The sequence below is a fragment of the Lasiosphaeria miniovina genome (assembly GCF_030549165.1).
Source record: "Lasiosphaeria miniovina strain SMH2392-1A chromosome Unknown B0T26scaffold_3, whole genome shotgun sequence".
Lineage (NCBI taxonomy): Eukaryota > Fungi > Ascomycota > Sordariomycetes > Sordariales > Lasiosphaeriaceae > Lasiosphaeria > Lasiosphaeria miniovina.
This window is the reverse complement of record NW_026848222.1, coordinates 6,420,112-6,441,723: the sequence shown is the minus strand read 5'-3', so window position 1 is coordinate 6,441,723 and position 21,612 is coordinate 6,420,112. Positions and strand designations below refer to the sequence as shown.

Here is a 21,612-nt window from a genome sequence, read left to right as displayed (position 1 = left end):
CGGGTTGTCTCCTATACCATAGTATATTTGCTTGTTGGTGCCCGAGCCCGGTTTCAACTTAGGACCAACTGCCAGGACACGAACCCGTTGACGCAATCCCTTGTGAAAACACCGTCCGAAATGTAGACATGCGCCGACTTGCCATTTGTAAGCTTCATGGGGGTGACTCCTGCGTGTTGGTCACCCCGAGAGTTTCGCGTCGCCGTTCCTTGGAGGCTTCCTCTACCGGGCCCGCGACCGCTCGGTGAGAAGTGGCTGTGCGCCTCGATTTCTATTTAGGAAAGAAGAATTCGCTCAATAATGGTAGGTCCGCTTCAACATTTTGCAACTATATGCACTCTCTAAATACGTGATATTCTTTCCCGAGTGATATTCTCTCGACATCATTTCATCACAATGTTTCTGGCCAAGAGCATCATGTTCCTCGGGGTCATTGGCAGCATTGCCGAGGCCAGTTCTCCCTGGACACAGTGTGGAAAGGTCGACATCCTCTTCACGTACGTGGATCCATTAATTACAGCCTCAAATTCGTCGAGAAACACTCACACAGCTTAATAACCCACAGCGGCCTGCCTGCCTACCACCCGCTGGTTACGAGCCAGGGCTTCGACCCCGCGGTTGTCGATGCCGCTCTCAGGGAAGACGTCGCCAACATTGTCAAGGCTGGCTACAACCTTCGAGGCGAGTTACACCCCTCTGTTTCAGCCATTCCTAGCTAACAATCCGGGTGGCAATATCACGGCAGTTGTCTTGATGGGCCCAGAGCAGAACATGTCCGTCCTCGCCGAGCAGGCACAGGGCGTGAGCTGGGCTGGTACGGGAGTTGGCTTCGGCGTCAGGGGCGGGCATACGCCCGAGCTCACCGTGCGGCTCGAGAGTGAGGGCCTGCGGTGCAATTACCCTTCAAGCAAGGACGGAACTGACAGCTCTCTACACACCCATCAGACATCATCGAGCTGTACCGCGAGCGCGTCCCGCGAGCGCAGCTTCTGTTCGACTACTCGCCAAGTACCGGGCTCTGGGCCATCGAGCGCCACTTCCCGCTGGCCAGCAACTGCACGGGATCGCCGGGCAAGGACTTGGTAAGTGATGTCTCTTAGCTACTGCCACCCTACCACGGTAACAGGGGAGAGTGTACTGACTGAGTTTGCGGCAGGGTTTTAGCGTTTTTTGCGATATTTGCACGAAATAGCCGCCCCAGAATTACTCTGCAGATTGATAAGGGAGGATCGTGGATGAGAACATGTAAATACATGCACGATTGCAGTGTTGATAGTTGTGATTTGCAGTCTATTTCTTCCTTTATAGGTGTAGTGGTACAGTCAACTCCAAATCCTGCTCTTAAAGGTGGTGGAACGCTTGAGGAAATCACGTGAAATCATGGATGTAGGCAGGTATGTGGGTATTTTACTTAGGTACTTACTTAGGTACCTAGGTAGGCTGCACGTGCAGGAACGATTGCGTGGGCTATTCGTACTGTACTTAAGTACCAGGCACTCCCAAGGTGCTGATTAATCGCAGTCATCCTACCAATCTCTTCTAAACTTCGCGTCTAGAGCGCGGCGTTCTCTTCTCCCAATCATAGCTCTCCGTGGGAAGTCCTAGGGCGAGGATAATAGTTTCAACGCAAAACCGAACCCACCTATAATTACGTATTTGTGATGTTGCACCTTTCTGTTACTGTCCTCTCGCCGAGGAAAAGAAGCAGAGTCGCATCTTGACGTTACATCCGTCGCCGTCGCCGTCGCCGGACCCAGACCCGACAATCGAGTGCAAACCCAAGACAGTCGATCTCTTGAACAACGCCGAGGTTTCATACGAAGCCTTGGAGCAGGGCGCCCAGGTGCAGATGATGAACGAGGTCTATGTACGGGCGACTAGAACCGTATCCTGGCTGGGGGAGGCTGCCGACGAGAGCGATGCCGCTATGGAACTTATACGGACGCTGAGAGACTGGGTGCGGGAGCATGCTGATGCCATTTGGGGCGACGACGACGACGACGACGACAACGACGACAACGACGAGCTGCCGGATGACGGGTCAATCCAGACGGCCACCGACGACAACGACGAGCTGCCGGATGACGGGTCAATCCAGACGGCCATCGACGCCATCGAATGGCTTGGCTTCCCGTTGCATTCCTAGAACTGGCCGGCCCTTTGGCGCCTTTTCGAGCGTTCCTACTGGACGAGGGTGTGGATTATCCAGGAGCTTGCGGCGAGCGGCCCCCTGTTGAGTGATGACCCGACAGCGTCGTCCTCCGGCCTGATCCTCTGCGGCACCAGCCAGGCTGAGAGGTACCAGTAGAACCACGTCTGCATACTGCTGGTATTCATGATGTCCGGAAGGACGGTCCACACTGGCGGCAACACACACGAGACGGACGAACCCTTCAGGTCTCTACCCCGTGGAACCGGGCACCTGCCAGCCCCCGCCATGGCCCAAGTACTAACTAGTTGCGCCGGGCCGCCACGGCCCAAGTACTAACTAGTTGCACCGGGCCAGCACGCAGGGACCTGGAATTCACATTGCGCGCCACTTCGATGTTCGAGGCAACCGACCCGCGGGATAAGCTGTATTCGCTGCTTGGGCTGGCGACGGACGGGGACTTGCTCAGAGCGAGCTATACAATCGGCCACGAGCGGCTGGTCAGGCCATTTGTATGGGCTTACATCCGGAAAAGCAACTCTCTCCGCGTGCTGCTGGGCAATCGGTATAGTGAGGCGCCTTCTGGCTGCCATCCCGGGCACCCGGCTTGCTTTATAATAAGGACCCGGAGTTTCGCATTGACCGTGGGCTAACACCAGCTATGGACAATGGTTGTTTTCAAGCGGCCGGCTTTACAAGGGTCGTAGTTGGTCGTAGATTCATCACTTGATGCGACAACAACAACCACGCTCGATTGTTTATCATGCCGCGGCATTCTCGCCGGGGAGATAAGAAAGGTCATTGGCCCCCTACGAGTGGCAAGAAGCCAGTTCGACTGGATAGCCCAAAATGCTGCGGTTACCTACACCTCCATGGGCCAGAAAAAAGGTTTCGAGGCGCCGCGAGATTTCTATCACCATCTTCCCTCCCAGTCCGCCCCGAATAAGAGTAGCAAGGACACGTTTTGGTGGACTCTGTGTTTGGACGGCGACTGGTGTGAGTTATACCCCGTCTTTCCCGCTCCGGCCGACTTTGCACAGCAGAACCGGGTAATCTTTGGATGCGAACCCGTACCGGCCGAGTTCATGCCGCAAGAGCCTGAGAATAGGAGGCGTAGGGAGTTGATCGAGAGCCAGAGTGGCCAGATGTTTGACATTATTTAGGTAGTCATGGCCTGTATTCAGTCACCTAAATCGCATCGAGAGCGGTTACATGGGTGCCTATTCAAGTGCATAATGGTACAGCCGCCGTAGCAAACGTTGCATTACCGAGCCCACTGCAACATCCTTGGAGTCGAAGTGGTTTCCGATGAGTCTCTAGCTGAAGTTGAGAACTGCAGACGAGCTGGACTGGTGCATGGACGGACTGAGGGGTCCATTTAGCCGAAGATTTACAGATGGTTGGCTCTGCTTGCCACTGTCGCGTTTCTGTTCGACCGCCTCACTTTGGAGCAAGTTCAAGGGCACAGTATGTGCGGTCTGTGGTGTCTGCGAGGTAGGCAAACACGGGAGCGGACTGAAGTTGTTCGCCTAAGTCTTGATTTGACAGTGGAGTTGTAATGAGATATATTAAATGAAGCCACCGTACTTGACCACTTGTTTAGCACTGTCGCGAAGTTCATGGACGAGAAAAGGCACAGAGTTCTAGAATAGCCGATGATGAATGGGGAGGCGTGTCTGAATCATGTGGAGTGGGCATGGCTTTAAGAACGCTGAAGAGAGCCGAAAATCTTTTATGAAGAGGCAGTGTTTCTGGGCGTTGATTAGATTAGGCCAGCTGCCTGCAGCGAGCCGGGTGCCGCAGGGAACTGGTGCATGGTATTTCTCGGATGCGCAAATATTGGCCGCAGCTGAATGGACACGATCCCGACGAGCTCCCGTTTGGTCACACAATGCGGAGGCCGACATCAGGCAGACGTGCAGCACATTCACGCCGTCAAGAGCAAACGGAATACCCGACCTTCGTCATTTAGCTCCCAGCCCAACTCGACAGATTTCCCAGCATCCCACCACCCAAGCGTCTGGACATTTTATTCTGCTTCCCTTTGCTTCCATCCCTTTTCCTCAGTCCTTAGTCCTACATCCGAGACGCGATGCGCATCAGATATCCCACTGCAGCCCCCACAGACACACGAGAACTCGAGTACAGACTAGCAAACACCGGGTACAGACCAGCAAACACCTGGTACAGACTAGCAAACACCGGCAACCCCACCATGGCACAGGGCATTGCTTCCCTCGCCTCCCAGCCCGGCGCACCAGAGCCCAACAGCAACACCTCCACTGCTTCGTAAGCGCCCCTAGCTCCACCAGAAATCTCAAGGCACAGGGCAATAACTAATATTTGCTTTCCTCAAAAGCCCCTTCTGCTCGCCCGTTATCACCTTGCAATTCCGCTCGTCCCCCCTCACCGCACACCGGGCACTTGTCTTCGGCAGCTCCAAGCTCGCCCTGCTCTGCGACCCTCCGACCAGGTACATCGATCTGGGGCACATCTCGACCGGCGCCGGCCACGTCCTCGTGCAGTATCTCTACACCAACAAGTACCAGGCCCTGGAGTGGGACCAGAGCTGGGATAGCCCCGTCGTCCGCATCTCCCAATACAAGACGGCTTTCGAGGTCTACAATGCCGCGCACGAGTACGAGCTTGTCGGCCTCGAGGGCTTGGCAAAGGAGCGGATTGACCTGCTAGGTGCTGGCCTCGACCTGTTCACCATCATCGACGTCGTCAAGGAAATGTATCCCACCCCGGTTGCCGACGGATCGTGGCTTCCCGGCTACGTCAAGTCGTGCATCAAGGCCGCCTTCCAGAACCCCAGGGCGCTGCTCGCCTCAAAGTTTCCCGTCGACTTTGGCGACAGCACGTCCGTCGCCAAACTCCTTCTCAAGGGCGTCCTCGAGGTCTACTGCGACATGATCGACCCCCTCCCAGCCACCCAAACGGCCACTGTGGACGAAACCCAGCCTGTGCAGACCGAGGGAGCTCTCCAAGGTTCGCCCACACGGACGGTTCGGAAGAGGGCGTCGTTCGATGAAACGGCCCAGTCCACAACAGCTCCGACAGCCGCGGTCGACCAGCGCCCGTACATTGTCGACGCTCTTCATCCGATGGAAAAGTCGACCGACTTGGCGTCTCCTGCTGGCGCAAGTGCCAGCGATCAATTCCAGCCCGAACTTACTGGGGAACGCTTCGATCGGGTCGGATCGGCGCTCACCATGGCGCCGGAACTGGCACGGGCACCCGTCTCAGACCAAGTCGATCCAGAGACTCCATGCGATGAACCCCAGCTCACGCCGGTGGATTCACAAGACACCCAGGACCTTTTTGACGTCTGGGAGCCAAAGCCTGCTGACCCTGTGGTCGTGCCAGACGCAGAACTCGTGCACGAGTCAACGGTGGCACCAATCCCCGAGCCTGTGCTCATGCCTGCTGTTTCGCTGTCGTGTGAGCCGGAACCTGCCGAAGAGCCAGCAGCTGAGCCATTGCCGGAGCCTGTGCCCGACAGCGGAGATCTCAAAGAAGACGATCCATTGTCAATCCCCACCAAAAAGCCGAAAAAGGACAAGAAGAAGAAGAAGAAGCCTGCCAGTATTTCGTGGGCTGACCTCGAGCCCGCTTCTGAGCTACCACCTGCGACTGAGCTAGTAGTCGAGCTAGTGCCTGAGGAGAAGGAAGATGGCTGGGACTTCGAAGCGTTAAAGAAAGGCAAGATGAATAAGATTCTGCCCGACTTCGAACCTGAAAAAGAGCCTGAGCCCGAGCCTGAGCCTGCGCTAGCCCTGGAGAAGAATGATGACTTCTGGGCCGCCCCCACCAAGAAGTCCAAGAAGGACAAAAAAAAGGAGTATGAAAAGCCGTCAATTTCACATGAGATGGTGGAAGAGAAGATGGAAGATGGCTTGGACTTCGGAGCGTTAAAGGAAGGCAAGATGAATAACACTCTGCCCGACTTCGAACCTGCAGAAGAGTCCGAGCCCGAGCCTGCGCTAGCCGTGGAGAAGGATGATGACCTCTGGGCCCCCTTCACCAAGAAGTCCAAGAAGGGCAAAAAAAAGAAACCGACTGAGAGCTTGCAGGATGAGGCGTCAAACCCCGAACCGTTGGGGGAGACAATTCTTGCGGAACCCGAGCCAGATGTTAAGAAGACAGTGAATGACTTCTGGGGCACTTTCAAAACCAAGAAATCCAAGGACAAGAAGGCACTGCCTGAACCGGTCCCCGAACTAGAGGTATTAACTCCAATCTGATCCGCATCAACTTGCCCTCACCTCATCTCACACCACGCTGACCATGTACCGCTGCCCATAGAAAGAAGATTCGGCCCTCGATCCGTGGGCCTTTTGGGGCGCGGCCAGATCGCCTCGACAGAGTACCTAGATAGTCGGCTTCTGCCATCAGCTGACCACTGAAGAGGTGAAGAGCACGGGTTTCTTCCTTTGACTGAACCATGCTGAGCAAGGTATTGCTTCTGTCTCACTGTTTGCTGCTTACCGGGGCTTTCATTTCCACACAGGGGAGACAGGGTCCACTGGCTTTCTTCTCGCTTGTCTTTACGTCACCTTCAATGCTTGTTCACCATGGCACGTCTACTTTGCAGAAGATGCAAAATCATCACTTGGTTCGATGCCTAGCAGAGGGGAATCAGCAGCGATGGATGACCGCGCACACAGTCTCTAAATAAAATATAATAGTCGAAATCCATGCTCAATTATCACCTGCAATGCCCAATGATACCAATTAGACAGATGACTGCTCTCGCTTGTGGCCCCGCGCCTCGCGGAACGGCACGTCGGCATCGCTCTCCCTCTCGTGCCGGCCGTCGCCACTGGCAGCAGCGGATTTCGCCTCGGCCCCGCCCGACACCCACACCAGCCCGGCGGTCCACACTCCGAGCGCCACCGACACGGCGATCATGGCGTACATGCCGCGCTGCAGGACGCTTCACGTTAGCTGGCGCGAAAATCTCGAAACGAGGAGTACCGTGCACACTCACCGTAAACCACGGTGCCATGGACGCGCCGTAGAAGACGATGCTCCACCAGGCATTGACGGAGTTACTCCCCAGATTCATGCCAGCTAGCACAACGGCGCGAAACACGGGCTCGCGGGCGCGCATGGCGTCGTTGGCCCAGGCGAAGAAGGTGGCCTGGCACGCGTAGACGGCGCCGGCCCAGTAGTAGGCGGCGAACACGACAGCCTCCGACCGGGCGGTGCCGGGGTTGCGTGACTCGGCGGCGAGCACCATGGCGCTGGTGGCCACGCCCGTGGCGGCGATGAAGTACCCGACCAGGTAGCGCTTGCCGCGGGCGGCGTCGGTCAGCGTGGCCCAGAACAGGGTCGAGACGATGCCGACAGCTGGCACGCCGGTGGGGTAGTTGTTGAGCTGCGCGATCGAGTACGTGGTGGTGGGTGAGTTTTTCATGTAGAGCGCTAGTAGGGAGTTAGACGAGAAGGACTCGGTCTCGCCGGCGATGATCCACAGCACGACGAAGCCCCACCATTCCCAGGAGGACAGGACGGAGCGGACAAAGGCCCACGAGAAGACGGCGGCCTTGGCCGAGGCTTGGTCGGCGGGCGGCAGGCGCGAGACGGCGAGGGCGCGCTCGGCGGGGGCCAGGTAGTAGGCGGCGGTGGTGGCGGGGGTGTCGGGGAACAGCAGTAGGCCGTAGAGGGCGACGGGCAGGGTGATGAGGCCGTGAAGATGCCGCTGCGCTTGCCCAGCTCGCGCTCCGTGTACCACGACCCCAGGATGTAGTGGGTACCGACGAACGTGCTCGACTCGGCGATGCCCTGGAAGAAGCGGATGGCCATGACGGCTTGGGGGGAGCGTGCCGACGCCGTAAGCATGGTCAGGCACGCCCACACCGCCATCATGGCCGGGAAGAAGAACCGCGGCTTGACATAGTTGAGGACGAGGTTGGACGGGATCTGCCCGATGACATAGCTTTGTTCCTCGATTAGATTTCATTATACCGTACCGCATGTTTCGCCAGTATCTCGGATGGCAGCTCGACTCACCCCACGGTGAGACACGTGTTGATCTGGTTCAGCTGGTCGCCCTCAAAGCCGACGTCCTCCTTCATCCCCGACACGTAGGCATTGGACACGTTGGAGCGGTCGAGCTGGGAACTAGTTTCAGCAAAGTAACAGCCCGTTTCTGACCCCGTCAGGAACGAAAGGGGGAACCACAGGTGCTTACATAATTAAGAAAGTAACTCAGACAGCAAAAGGTGAGGATGAAAAAATCAATCTTGCGCACCAGCCTGCGCTCCCCCTCCCCGGGTGCCCGGCGCGACACGGCAAGCGACAGCTTGGGCATTTTCCTGGGCATTTTCCTGGATCCAGCTTTGCGGGACGAGACGAGGGACGCGTCCCGAGCTGGGCGACGTTGGATCAGTTATGAGTTAATTAGCAGCCGCGGCCCACTGCTCAAGAGGTCCAAAGCCGACCCGAGCCCAGGCACTGGAGCAACTTTTGGGGTTCAACATTTCCATTCTTTTGCGTCGCTCCGCAAAAGACTAAACGGCCCCTATGACGTCGCGGAGATCAGCGTACTTCAGGTCTAGTCAAGTGGAGCCGGGGGCCGGGGGCAGGGGCGATCTAAGATCTGCCGCGCCTAGATCGCCACAGATCTCTGACTCTCTCCCATTGGCCCCACCTTTTCGTCGCCCCCACCATTGTTTGGTGATTCCGATATGTCTCTCCTGTTAGCTGTCACGACATATTACACCAATGGGGTACAGATCTTGTGCGTGCAGTTCGAGTCAAATCCTCGGAATTACTAATTCACGACCAATCTCCAGCCGGGAAAGGGGATCCAATAACCTGCACAGGCGCCTGGTCGTCCGCAAGCAAAGGGAGTTAGCGGTGACGCCGTTTACACCGGTGTGAAACACTGAGACGGGGAACTTTGGCAAATGCTCGTCGTCAAAAGTCTGCAACGACGAATTGCCAGGGTTAGGGTCACTTGTTGGCGCATTATCTGATCATCTTTCTTTCTCTCTTTCTCTCTCAACCACCATGTTCAAGGGCCGTATGGCAGAATGGTAATTAGAATGGCCCATATCAGCATATCTTCATCACATGGTTGTCCTGTCAATAATACCAATTGGTAGCTCTCCGCTCCCCAACCGCAAAAAGATGGGTATCGCGTGATTTAGACACAGAGTCGACCTTGTATCAGATACTAGTCTCCATACTAGTCTCCCCCCAGTCAGAGAGCAAACAGTTGGCAAAATATGACTAGCTCTGAGTTGCCGATCCTGTGTTAGCGACGCACTCTTTGAGGTGTCGCACTGCCTAGACCAAACCAATTTTGAGCACCACCTCACCCCCGTATTCCATATCATCCTCATCACACCCGTCCAAGAACGACCCAAAACTCGAAGAGACTTCGACATTGAGCGCGGGGTATCCGAGGGCGCCGGCGACCTGGTAGCCTCGGACAAAGTCGTCGAGCACTGTCTTGAGACCGTGTGCCTGTCTCTTTTTGTGTATGGTCAACCGTCGATTGACACCTCGAAGGGGCTGCCTAGGTGAAGAAAAAGAAACCTGGAGCCCATCAAACCCTTTGTAGTACTTATTTAACACATATGAGGGGCCCAGAGAGGCACTCGCGACAGGTTGAAACAGTGCAGAAACAGTTGCACGCTTGAGTCGCCGCAGCAAACACCCTTGACCACCTAACCATAACTTCTCACTTGGGGAGGCGGTGACCTGCTAATGCGATGACAAGCAACTGGTCGGCCTTACATGGGTCTTACAAATAGGCAGAGTTGACACAAAGATGCGAGAGAGGCTGGTTAAACGGATCACTTATGTTCTAATTAGCAAGTGTTTTCACACGGCAATGGGGGCAACAAAGTTCCTTCAATTAACATTCATTTTTACTTCAAAACTCAATAGGAGTAAGGCTAGAATGAACAAATAACCACCGCCAAAGCGCACCTGTTCTGGCGACGCACTTACCTCGGCTCAGAAGTCTACGAGGAAGCTCAAACTAGTTAGTGGTTATTCCCAGGGTGGCCTTCACGAGAGAGTTGCGAAGTAGTATGGCGGCTTTGAGCGCCTTGTCGGCCTCATTCACGTCGATTGTCGTAGGACTGTGCTGCAGGGCCGTTGCCTGGCTAGCCCTCACCGCGTCCGCCGGCCTCAAATACGCGATAATGTCGTCTAGGACGACGTACGACAAACGCTCGTGGCCTATCTGCCGGGCAATTTTTTCGGTTTGCAGGAATGCGTTGAGCACGTTTGCCATGTCATGAACGGCTTCATCGAACTCATCTTTGAGCTCCTCGAAGAATTCCTCGAGCTCGTCGCGGGTTTCAAGGAACTCGACGGGATAGCGGTAGTTAGCCGCCCATTCATCCAATTTAAGAATCTCCCGGATGGCCTGCCCTGTCCGGGTCTTGATGTCGCCGGTGAAGATGTGCCGATACTCGTCCTTGACATGACGCAAGATCATCCAGCCGAAAGTCCGACCGGAGGTTACCTGCTGTTTGAACGCGTGTGTTTCTGAAGCCAAAACTAATCAAAGACTGTTTTGGAGACGCTAAGATCTGAAAGTAGATGTTATACGACTCCTGTTGGTGTCTGGGTGCGTTCTCTCGGTATTCGAACGCGCCGGGGTGTAACTGAAGATTTTTCTCACCCAGCGCCATAGCCTAGACGGAGGACCCCAGCGTTTTTATGCTTGCCTAGCATCTATGGTTATAGTTAATGACTCAAGGAGATTCTGGGTAGGTAGAAAAGCGCTCCCAAACAGCAAACGTAGATGTTGAAACACTAAATTCACAAACAACCCTGAAATCGACACTGCAAATTTACCTTTTCGTTTTCCGGACTTAGCTGTTGCAGCCTTCAGTTGAGCCGGGCTGAGCCATGTTGAGCAGTCTTACCGTCCTCCACTATGTTGGCTGGATGCAGGATGCAAGGAATCCCTAACTCATTACGCTTTATTTCCTCCTGTAAGAACATACCCCCTTTGTCTCTCTACACTGTCACATACGCTCCTAGTTCTTATCCCACCAACACAAGGTAAGCTTCATCGAGCGGCCCTGCCCGCCTCATCCCTAATAGAGTCATGCCGGCGGGATATGCGAGAGACTTCAGCCACTGATCATGGAATGTGCCACGTCCAAGAATACGGGAACCCAGAACACGGCAGCAACCACCTGGCCAAAGGACCAGCCGTGCGTGTCGATAGCGTTGACGTCACGGAATCTCGTCACCATGTGGAAACTGTAGCCGAGACCAACCGAGCAGAGCATGATGAAGACAACAGCAACAATGAGTCTCCCGGTTCGAGGACTGTGTTCTTCTTGGCTGCTGCTGTCGCTCTCTTGTTGTCGAGTCTCGTCAAGCCTGCTGTAGTTCGTCTGTTCCTCCTTCGGCCTGGGTTTTTGCTTCCCATGCAGAAGACGGTCGACGTCAACGTGCCGCGCTCCATCAGCTACCATCGCTAGTAGGATGACTGTCGTGAGGGCCCAAACTACCGGGATGGTGCGGATGTTCGTCCACGAACTCCTCTCGAAGAACCCGGTGAGACTCTGCAGGGGGTTATCTCCGGTCAGCTGCTGACACAGGGACATGGCGGAGGAATCGCCGCAGGTCGGGACGGAGAATAGCTGCTTCAGTGCGTCTTCGGCAACGTTATCGCCAAACGTCGAGAGGTTCGGCAGCAACATGAAGAAGACGACCGTGTTCGAGAGCCAGCTGGTGAGCGTCAAGGCAGTGCCGAACCTAGTCACTCGTGCGGCGTTGAGGCAGTGAAGGAGCAGCAGCGTGAACACGGGGCACAGGCACCCCACAATGGCGACTACCATGAGCGCGTAGCCGTTGAGGGGATCGATTGCTCGCGGACTCAGGATGAAGGCGGCGATTGCGGTAGAAACTGTGTGTGGTCGGGCCATGTATGTCAGCGATTCGTAGGCGTCATGGCATGGTTGCACTTCTCTCACGGGTAGATTGGATCGGCTTACTGCTAAAATATGTCTCCGCCGTTAGGAAGGTGGCCATGGGGCTCTTGAGCTTCTGCACCACCGCGGAGTTGATGCCGCCCTGGCCAAGCCAAAGCCGGCATGCCAATGAAACAAGCACTCCGGCGGCAGCAACCAGAAGCAGGATTCCTTGGATATAGTAGGATATTAGAACCTGCAGAGGAATCCTGTTAATGTATTTCTCATTCTTATGTTAGGTGATTAGGAAATTGCCGACGGTGGAAGGCACTCACGCCGATGCCGAGAACATCCTGATTCGCATACGGCAGGACCTGAGCGGATTTGCACAGCCTTCTCGTGCAATCCAACATGGCCCCCTCCCATTCAATGGCTCGGACGTCGTTCTTCAGCAGGCTCCTCAGCCCGCACGCCGCCCTGCACTGGGATGGGTTGCGAGTCTGGCCACATGTGTCCGAGACGCAAGCCGCGACGCCCAACGCAACCTGTCTGAAAGGGTCGGTCACCCCAAGGACGTGTTTCTCAATTGTGAAGAAGGGCCGGATCGGGTCCAGCTCCGCGCCTCCCGCGTCTACCAGCCTGTGCGCGCTGAGGAAATTGGTGCAGACCCCGAAGAGCGTCACGCTGACGTTGCCGCCCGTCCCGTTCTCGGGCTGTCCATAGTCTTGGACCGTGGCATTGACGTAGTCGGGCACGGCTTGGAAGAGGCGCGCGTGGTCGAGGCAATCTTTGAAGCAGCTTCTCGAGTGGCAGAGTTGGGAGAAGGGGGCCGCGAGGAATTGGTCTTCGGTGATGGAATCGACGCGGTAGCCGTCGTGTGTCTGGAGGAAGTCGAATGCGGTGCTAGCTCTGGGTGCTAAAAGGGCGGTGCCCACCAGGATGAAGGTTGTCAAGTAATGAGAGTCGCCGAGTAACTGCATCTTGAGAGGAGTGGATTTTACATGTTGAGAGAAGCAGATTCTAATTGCTTGCGCCGGGGGGGAGAGGGGGGGCGAGGAATTTTCCTCGAACATGAACAAGGCAAGTTATACGTACATGTCCCGTACATTAGCCAATCGCTTTTGCTCGGGTTCAGCTGTGCAGTCTCGTCATTGAGCATCACTCCTGCTGCACTTCTTGGTGATCGTCGTATTTGGGGTCGCGAGGTCGAATAATTAGCTTGGAAATGCGGTAACACAGTCAGCACCGCTTTTGGGGGCGATTGACATCTGCACGTTAATTGGGCAGATCAGTTGCGTGTTTGCCACGCACTGCTCGAGCGGCAGGAAAATGGGGTGACGGATATATTTATTTTGGAGGAATAACAAAACAGCGGTCTATCTAATCGTGAACCAGTTGAACCCGCGGCCGGAAAAGTCAATACCGATTGGTCTGGGCCACGATGAAATTGAACCCAAATTTTTGACACGAATTAGCTCCGCAATAAAGCATTCCTTGTCTCCTGGTCTGGGTTGGGGCTTTGCAGGAACAGTTAGAAACCATTCGAGATCGTTGCTCCTCACTAGGTTAGGCCAGAGCTAGAAATATCCAGGATTTTAGAGGCCCGTGGGCTCTGAGTGCCCCCTTCCGAGGTCTGACAGGCCTCCCCCCTTCCCCCATCTGACACTCTCGCTCTACCGGCATATGAGTAGGATTCCGCTCCTTTCTAATCGTTTTCCTGTGAAGCTATCCAGTTTCATTTTTTTATTAGTTCTGTCTCCTTCAGTAGTGTTTGTTGTAGCAACTCGCCACATTGACACTCCGACTTGTCGAATCTCCGGGAAGATATCCTGGCGCTGCGTTGGGCGTCTGAGCTCCCGTTTATGGAGGTGTCCTCGACAAAAGAGTACAGAGCATTGTCAGAGAGTTCTTTGACTGGCAATGGGAGTCGTTCACAGTTTGTGGCTGTCCCCATATGACTTGAAAAGGTATAAGTAAGCCATCGCAGACCTTGAGAAGGTGCTGCCGTGCCTAGCCAATGTCCCTGGTTCTTGGATCTCCCGATAGTAAGTCATAGTTTTGCAAAGTGTCTGCACGGCCACTGAAGTCATCCCGAAGCTGTCCACGGTCTCTTATATTCATTAGTGCGGACATAATCCCGTCTGCTTAGCTTCGGATATGTATTCTAGGCGCGAGTCACGCGCATACTTGCAACTGGGGGCTGTTGGGTGAAGGTGAGAGTTGGGGAGTCATGGTAACAGCCTGGAAGTAATTGGGATCACAAACAAGAACAGCGGGCCATGGAAGGGTTCAACGTCGAATGTTGGCAGCTAAATTAATCATGCGACCCGAAGATTACATACGCGACCTGAAGATTACGTACCTTTCTTTCCTTTTACAACACTAGCCACTTCAGATCATACCTGCTCCGTAAAGCGGTGCAATCAAACAGCGCTAGAACTACTCGTAATGCGCCAATGGGCAAGATTTTCCGTCTCATGTTTTCTCTTGTGGCTAATAAGTAGAGAGGCGGTGGTTGAGCTGAGTTGGCAGTTTCACAAATTGTCAACCAGGTTCGGTCACGCCTTGGCCGTCACGCTAGGTTTGCTCGAAGTCGAGACATGATCCACCACCTTCAGATTCCCCGGTATTACTCCATGTGATCCTACCCACCGGGGTATTAGGAAATATAAATAACCAGCGACGTCGACCCAGGAGAGCCTATGCAATTATGTCCCATCGACACCACTTTTCCTAGGACCACAAAGGGTCCCCATTCTGCACCGGGCTATTAGCCAATTTGGCCGTTGTCCAAGAGTTTCCGACACCAGTCGCAATTAACACATGTGCGCGCCCGCACATACATGCCACCTCAATTCTGCTATCCGTCAAGTACAGTGTCTGCTATCCGTCAAGTACAGTGACATGCCCTCCCGGACAGATTCTCAACCAGTGGCTATGTTTCTTAAAACTCTACAAGAACTAACACCAAAGGGTAGGATGTCTGAACCGAACACGCCTCCGCGATTTCTGCAGATGTTCGACCAGTTGGTCGAGAACAGAATTGCGGAATTGCGAATGTACGAAAACGCGAGAAGTCGGCTCGAGAAACATGGGCCAAACGCCTGCCGCGTTTTCCTCAGGCTTGATGCGTGGGCCGCAGCGAACCCCGGTGCCAGCGACGAAGCCTTCCACGCCATGTTTTACGATCGGATCCAGAGACTGCGGTTTCAAGACCTTATGTTCATGGTCAACGCATTCAGACGAGCTCAGATGAACGCCAACCTCAAGAAGCTACAAAAGGATGCCGCCGAGCTCGATGAGGAGTATCGCAGGGAGGTGGAGAGAGCAAACCGAAATAAGTGGCATATCCAATACACAGCTCCCAAGCTCGACAAATGTGGCTAACTTGTGCAAAACGATCTAGGTTTTGGGCTTTGGCTGAATGGGTTATTGATTTTCTACCTCCACCTCCACACAGCCGTGCCAAGTAGGCGTGTTATCCCTACCGTCTAGGGCGTCGGGAAGGGCTGTGTGCGATACCTTAGTATTAGCAAGGGCTGAGAACTATTGACACTGGCTCTAAACCACATGGTGTCAACGTTGCCCTCTCTCTCTTTTACATTTCCCTGCTCTATTTTTTCTCGTTTTTGGGCGCCTAGGGAATGATAAGAGTGCCCAAGATAGTCAAGGTCAGATTCGGGTGCAACGTCCTGGCTGCTAATTAAGGATAAGCAGTTAAGAGCCGTTTCATAATCTCTAGCAACATAATCCTAGTCATGTTTGCGATGTTTGGGTTGGAATCAGATTGCCGAGTCATGTCGTTACATTCTTATTCCGATAAGACTGTACGCGGTTTAGATAACTAACGTTTGCTATTTATTCTTCGCCGTGAGTTCTGTGCAAAGCCTCACATTTAGGAACCCCGAGATTGCACAAATCTGCCTTGAAGAAGATCAAACTGGCTTTCCAATATACAACGTACCAGGGCAATGCGAGAATAATTACTGTACTTGACTGGGAGCAGAACTGTAGATTGGAATCCCTTCTTTGATACCATAGTGTATCCTTGAGTAACACCATCCGCCCTCCTTTGTAACCACGGCCCTAGAACTCCTTGTTCGACGCCTAGCACAGCTTAACCGAAGTAGAAGCCTTGTCATCAGGCGAGAAGGATATAATGTGTTTGATGGAAAATTCTGCTGGTTCTCGGTAGCCGGGCCTCTTCGGTTCAAATAATTGTGCAGATGTTTAAAATGCTTTAGGGCGGTTTTCAGGTTCATGACCACCTCTTTCCCGCTTTTTTTTCTCTAAAGGGACTCTAGCTTCCAACTTCTGAATGATTATGGGAATGTTGGGTTGCTCAACGAGTAGCCTCCGGACCAGAACCAGAGTGTGCCGTTCCTCTCAGCAGCCTTCGCCCCCAAAAGCGCATCTACACCTTGATCAACTTCTTCGTATCCTCGTCGAATTTGGCCCCTAGAACCGCATTCATGTTTCCACGTTTAACCGACTGTTTGAGAGTCGCTCTTCTGGTTCCTCGTGGTTCCATCATCAACCCGCACAGCCGGGTTGTCGGCTGTCTTGCATGTTTCACACCCAATTTGACGGTATGGACGATAGGCAATCGCGTAGAACGTGGGAAGTGTTGGGCGCATCTTCGAGGATTGGCATATGACTCGGCAGGTAACCTTCACAGCTTGCATTCCACCTACCAGGCGATGTACTTGACATCGGCAGGAGTGACCGGCTTGGGTCAGTAGGATGTGCCGCCCGCAACTTTCCATAAGTAGCCGCATAGCCTCGACTTACCTGGTCATGATAGCGCGAGCTCACAACTTCATAACCAAGCAATTCTATACTGCCAATACCGGATATACAACTTACCACAAACTCGGGGACACCCTCGAACCCACCAAAACCTCTTGAAATAATCTACAACTTCTACAGATACATTACCTACCAAAAGATATCCCCTACCCATAGTATTCTCGAACTAGTGACGCGATGATTGGCACTTTCACAAGGCCACCAGCTGACAACTCTGGTTTCCAACAGACGATGTCAAACACTAGCCAGCCCCGGGCCCCCCGATCCACAGATGATGAATACGCACCGTTTCAAGATGATGCCCCGGCTGCCAAAGCAATGGTGAACGACGCCCAACTCATATACGACTTCCTAAAAGCAGCCAACGAATTTAACGCCGGAATTGGGGGTTCGTCGGTACAAAAGGAACTCGGGTTGTTAGACGAGAGAAACAAAGTTCAGCTAAGAATGGCAGCTGTGGTGAAAATCTATTCACTGCATGTGATGTAGACCCGGACGCGAACCCTCCTGCCGTAGCGCAACAGCCATTGCACGTTCGATTACCTTTTTACCGCACCCAGTGCGTACGCCAGGCACCATTTCTTTTACCATTTCCATCTCGACACTTTCGACTGGTCAACCACTGCCATCTCGTCACTCGAGATTCAGATTCAACACTCAAGATTCGCATCTCAGCTGCCCCTTCGTTTCACTTATTACTCGCCCAGCCTGAACTCATTATGGCTGCAGCAAAGCGACCCCGCGACGACAACGGCACGCCGACGCCGCAGGGAGATGGCAACTCGAAACAAACGCGTCTCTCGCCCGCCCCAACGACCCTCAGCTCATCGGCTCAGCCGGCTGAAAACAGAGCTACTCCCCCATTGGACCCATGTCGGTCGCAGTCTGTTGCGCTTGCACCCCTGAGCGTGAACAAACCCAAGGCCGATCCGCTCAGCAGCAGCAACTTTGTCTTCGCCAAGGACGCCATGAGACCGCCCCGCGGCTGAAGCGCAGCCATGTCATTGTCCCCCAGCCCGAGCCCTCCGCCGTCATGGGCGTGTCGGCGGTAGCCGCTCGAGTGCCCATCGCCGACAATCGCCACTTCCTCGCATCCATGCTGACCGACAGCGAAGCGCGTCGCCTCGTCAATTCGCTGGCGACCTTCAAGCTCCGCGGTAACGCTGCAGCTTTCATCAACACCCGCTACGACGACACGTTTGCGCCGCAGCCCGACCAACTCGTCAGCTTTAATGCACTGGTCACGGCGATCAAGACGACGCTGGAGCCGCTTGCCGTTGAAGCTGAGGCCGCCAGAAGCAGCGACGGCAGCACGGAGACTCCAGAATCCCTCATGCTCCTGCAGCAAACACTTGCCGATTCTACGGCCACCGGCACGGGCGCCACGCCCAACAAATCCACGGCCTTCGTTCCCGGCGCCACCAGGACAAAGAGCAACACCCGCACCCCTAATATCACAGTCACCACTAACCTGCGTGTCATCCACGCCGCTGCAGTCCCGCCCGCCAGCTTCGGTACGCGCCTCAACGCCCTGCGCGCGCTGCTCTCCGTTAACACTTTCCTCATCACGCGTGCCTTGCTGTCCACCAGCGCGCAGCGCGACATCGTGGAGGCGGCGCTCGGACGTCCCTCTCCTGCAAAACTATACTGCCTTGGTGCCTGCGTATTGTTGGATTCAGCACTTCAACTTTCTTTATTGATCCGTCCTCCTTGTTCTTTTTGGTCCTGCCAGAGGGCCTCTATTATAGTTGTAAATGGTGGCAATGGTGGTGGCAAAAGCAGCCACACCAGCTGAACTGGCCACTTCATTTCAGCTCCCCTGAGCCTCTTTTCACCTCGGATGACCACACCAGAGCTCAGCTGGGATGAGCTCTATTCCACATGCAACCCTTGTCCATCTGACAATAGCCAATCCAACACACCCCCTCAGTCAATGGCCATGCTAGCGATTGGCTGAAAAGACTTCCTTAAACAGGCAAACGAGAGGTTATTCAAACAACCTCAACCTCACCTCCTTGAAACTCATCTTCTAGTGCCTCTAAATCTTCGTCCTTCAAAATCCTCAGGCTTTTACTTCTTGTGATCAACACTTCAGTCGCATCCACCACACCAATCTGGTTTCTAAATCGTAGAAAATCCGCCTCCGGAAGAGCTTTGGTGAGTCCGTCTGCTACCATCTGCTTTGTAGGTGTATAGTTCACGCGGATCTGCCCGGTTTCGACTGCTTCACGAAGCCAATGGTTGTGAATGTCCACATGCCGTAGTTTGGTTTGTAGAGTGGCGATTTCCTTCGTAACAAGCCCAATCGTCTGGGTATTATCGCACCAGAGCTGTATTGCGTCATCGTCGAGGGTTATACCAATTTCCTTCACGAGTCGATTTGCAAACATAGCTTCTTTTGTTGCCTGAGCGAGAGCTAATAGTTCAGCCTCGGTAGTTGACGTTGTTACCGTGTCTTGCTTGTTGGCGCGCCATCCGATCGTTCCTCCGAATAGCTTCATGACATATCCTTGGGAGCTCCGTCGGTCGATGGAATTGTCGGCAAAAGAGGCATCGCTCCAGGTAGCCATTTCATCCTCACCCCCGAGCTTAAGAGCGTAATTGGCTGTGCTGAGGAGGTACTCGATCACACGATCCGCGGCTTCTTGGTGTTGTGGACTGGGGTTCAGGTTGAATCTTGCAAGTCGGGAAATAGCAAAAGCAACGTCTGGTCTTGTGATCACAGCGGCATACAAAATTGTTCCGGTTTTGCGTTGGTATTCCGAGATCTGAGCGAATGGTGCCTTTCCGTTGTATGGTAGTAACTCGGTAGTGCCCATTGGTGTTCTTTTTGGTCGGCGTGGGCGTTGTGATCCAACGAAACGGCTCATCTTGTCGATATAATCCGCTTGGGATAGCCATATCGTCCGGCTGGCTCTATCGCGAAGTACTGATACTCCCAGAAACCACTGCAAAGGACCTCCTGCTTGTAGGGAATATCGTGCGCGTAGGGCGGCTGTTACCGATTGTGCGATAGCTTCGTTTTCCTTCCTGTAGGCCACCACAATATCGTCAACGTAGAAGAAGATGATCACGCCATCCTTAGTCCAACAGCATGGTTCGTGGGGTACCGGCACAAGCCCTAGTTCTCGCAGGGTTGCCGTGAATTTCCTCTGCCATAGCAAAGGTGATTCTCTGAGGCCATATAAGGCCTTCTTAAGCTTCAGAATCGTGTTTTCCTCGCTGTATCCAGGCGGTAGTTTCATGAATACGTCGTATGGAAGGTCGGCGTGTACAAAGGCATTCACAACATCCCACTGGATGAGCTCGAGGTCGAAGCGAGCTGCGATTGCCATTAGCGTGCGGAAAGATTTGCCGGCGAGTGTCGAAGCGTAGGTATTTTCAATCGTCGTCCTAGCTTGTTGATCTCCTCTCACTACCAGTCTTGCTTTTGCTTTGATAAGGTAGCCGTGTTTGTCGAATTTGTATGTGAATACCCACATACAGTCGAGGATATGGGCTTTCTTAGCGACGCTTCGGTGGCATTTTTCGAAGGATTTCATCTCGCGGTGGCTTCGCATATGGACTTCCATAGCTTCTACAAACCATTTATCCAGCAGGTGTTTCTTGAGCTCTTTGTAACTGCGTGGTGGTAGAGGGAGATCTTTCCTATGGTATCTACCATTAGCGGATAGTTCGATTATAGGAAAGGTTTGTTGCTCAGCTGGAGTAGCAGTCATTGCAGCCTTGTTGCGGGCCATTTGACGATGTCTTCTTAGCGACAGCCGATGGTAGGTAAGCTCCTTGTGCAGGGTGTGTTTATTCACAGCCTTGCCGTCGAGACTCGCTACGTTTGCGGCGTATCGTCCAGAGTTGAAGGCAGCTTGCCACGCAATATTCTTCGCGTTAGTGCAATAATTTTTGCTGGGTTTGTTAATTGGCTCTGGAAGGCAGCCAAATCCTGCTTTAGGATTCTTCTCAACAAGCCCCATCTTAAGGCTGTGAGGAAATCCTGCGTTAGGATTCTTCTCAGCAAGCCCCATCTTAAGGCTGTGAGGAAATCCTGCGTTAGGATTCTTCTCAGCAAGCCCCATCTTAAGGCTGTGAGGAAATCCTGCGTTAGGATTCTTCTCAGCAAGCCCCATCTTAAGGCTGTGAGGAAATCCTGCGTTAGGATTCTTCTCAGCAAGCCCCATCTTAAGGCTGTGAGGAAATCCTGCGTTAGGATTCTTCTCAGCAAGCCCCATCCTAGGGCTGTGAGGCGTCCCACTACCTTGGAGCTCTTCAAGAGTAAGTGAGGAGAAGGCAGCTGCAAGGAGCGCCGTTGGCGGTGGAGGAGAGGCTGCTGGTGTCAAAAGCGGATCAAGAATCGTGGAATAGAGGTGATCAGCCTCCTTCTCATACTCTTGTGGTTCCGGATCGGCATCTTGCATCTCTTCGTCCTCATCGCCCAATTCTTCGTGCTCCGAATCTTCAGAGTCTTTTCCTTGATGCTCTGAATTTTCAGAGACTTCGTCTTCTGAATCTTCAAAGTCTTGGTTTCCTTCACCCCCTACGAAGATATGGTCAAGGATTTCTTCGTCTTCTTCGTAAGTGGTTAGGTTATCGCTTGCCATGCGACTATCGGCACTGGGTTGCGGAAGGGAGCAGTTCTTAAGGAGTACCTCCATCTCCTCGTTAGTAATGCTCAGCAAGTCATCCTTCAACTGCTGAAGGTCACCGGAAAATAAATCATCCTCGTTAAAAGCCACGTTACGTGCTCGGATGACCTCATTTGTC

The 21,612-nt window shown here is 53.7% G+C and overlaps 6 protein-coding genes across 6 annotated transcripts; 4 read left to right on the top strand and 2 right to left on the bottom strand.

The window, feature by feature from the left end:
- Positions 1 to 396: 396 nt before the first annotated feature.
- On the top strand, positions 397 to 2,146 carry B0T26DRAFT_675088 (uncharacterized protein; the record flags this gene model as incomplete). Its single annotated transcript, XM_060439788.1, has 7 exons — positions 397 to 497; positions 566 to 656; positions 706 to 877; positions 946 to 1,082; positions 1,391 to 1,394; positions 1,436 to 1,473; positions 1,697 to 2,146. 7 exons carry the CDS (start codon positions 397 to 399, stop codon positions 2,144 to 2,146), a joined length of 993 nt encoding a protein of 330 aa, XP_060299451.1.
- Positions 2,147 to 3,409: 1,263 nt separating this feature from the next.
- On the top strand, positions 3,410 to 3,724 carry B0T26DRAFT_262548 (uncharacterized protein). The gene has a single exon (XM_060434056.1). The coding sequence runs from the start codon at positions 3,506 to 3,508 to the stop codon at positions 3,680 to 3,682; it is 177 nt and encodes a 58-aa protein (XP_060299450.1). The 5' UTR covers positions 3,410 to 3,505; the 3' UTR covers positions 3,683 to 3,724.
- An 833-nt stretch (positions 3,725 to 4,557) lies between these two features.
- On the top strand, positions 4,558 to 5,034 carry B0T26DRAFT_773555 (uncharacterized protein; the record flags this gene model as incomplete). The annotated part of the gene is made up of 1 exon (XM_060446575.1): positions 4,558 to 5,034. A coding segment is annotated over one exon (477 nt), but the record flags the coding sequence as incomplete, so codon positions are not given.
- Positions 5,035 to 6,886: 1,852 nt separating this feature from the next.
- B0T26DRAFT_740391 (pantothenate transporter) lies at positions 6,887 to 8,468 on the bottom strand (the record flags this gene model as incomplete). Its single annotated transcript, XM_060443838.1, has 5 exons — positions 6,887 to 7,078; positions 7,143 to 7,856; positions 7,916 to 8,093; positions 8,168 to 8,271; positions 8,349 to 8,468. 5 exons carry the CDS (start codon positions 8,466 to 8,468, stop codon positions 6,887 to 6,889), a joined length of 1,308 nt encoding a protein of 435 aa, XP_060299448.1.
- A 2,624-nt stretch (positions 8,469 to 11,092) lies between these two features.
- B0T26DRAFT_262524 (uncharacterized protein) lies at positions 11,093 to 13,330 on the bottom strand. The gene is made up of 3 exons (XM_060434055.1): positions 12,381 to 13,330; positions 12,130 to 12,301; positions 11,093 to 12,041 (listed from the first exon to the last, which is right to left on the bottom strand). Exons 1-3 carry the CDS (start codon positions 13,116 to 13,118, stop codon positions 11,257 to 11,259), a joined length of 1,695 nt encoding a protein of 564 aa, XP_060299447.1. The 5' UTR covers positions 13,119 to 13,330; the 3' UTR covers positions 11,093 to 11,256.
- Positions 13,331 to 17,573: 4,243 nt separating this feature from the next.
- Positions 17,574 to 18,677, top strand: B0T26DRAFT_750788 (uncharacterized protein; the record flags this gene model as incomplete). Its single annotated transcript, XM_060445281.1, has 3 exons — positions 17,574 to 17,727; positions 17,778 to 18,517; positions 18,669 to 18,677. The coding sequence occupies 3 exons, from the start codon at positions 17,574 to 17,576 to the stop codon at positions 18,675 to 18,677; spliced, it is 903 nt and encodes a 300-aa protein (XP_060299446.1).
- Positions 18,678 to 21,612: the final 2,935 nt, after the last annotated feature.

Bases quoted from the DNA above. Each gene is read 5' to 3' on its own strand.
- B0T26DRAFT_262548 (XM_060434056.1), top strand. From the start codon at position 3,506: ATGGACGGACTGAGGGGTCCATTTAGCCGAAGATTTACAGATGGTTGG.
- B0T26DRAFT_262524 (XM_060434055.1), bottom strand. From the start codon at position 13,118: ATGTTCGAGGAAAATTCCTCGCCCCCCCTCTCCCCCCCGGCGCAAGCA. The intron at 12,302-12,380 runs GTGAGTGCCTTC...ATTCCTCTGCAG, and splicing joins AGGATGTTCTCGGCATCGGC to GTTCTAATATCCTACTATAT. The intron at 12,042-12,129 runs GTAAGCCGATCC...GACCACACACAG, and splicing joins GGCGGAGACATATTTTAGCA to TTTCTACCGCAATCGCCGCC.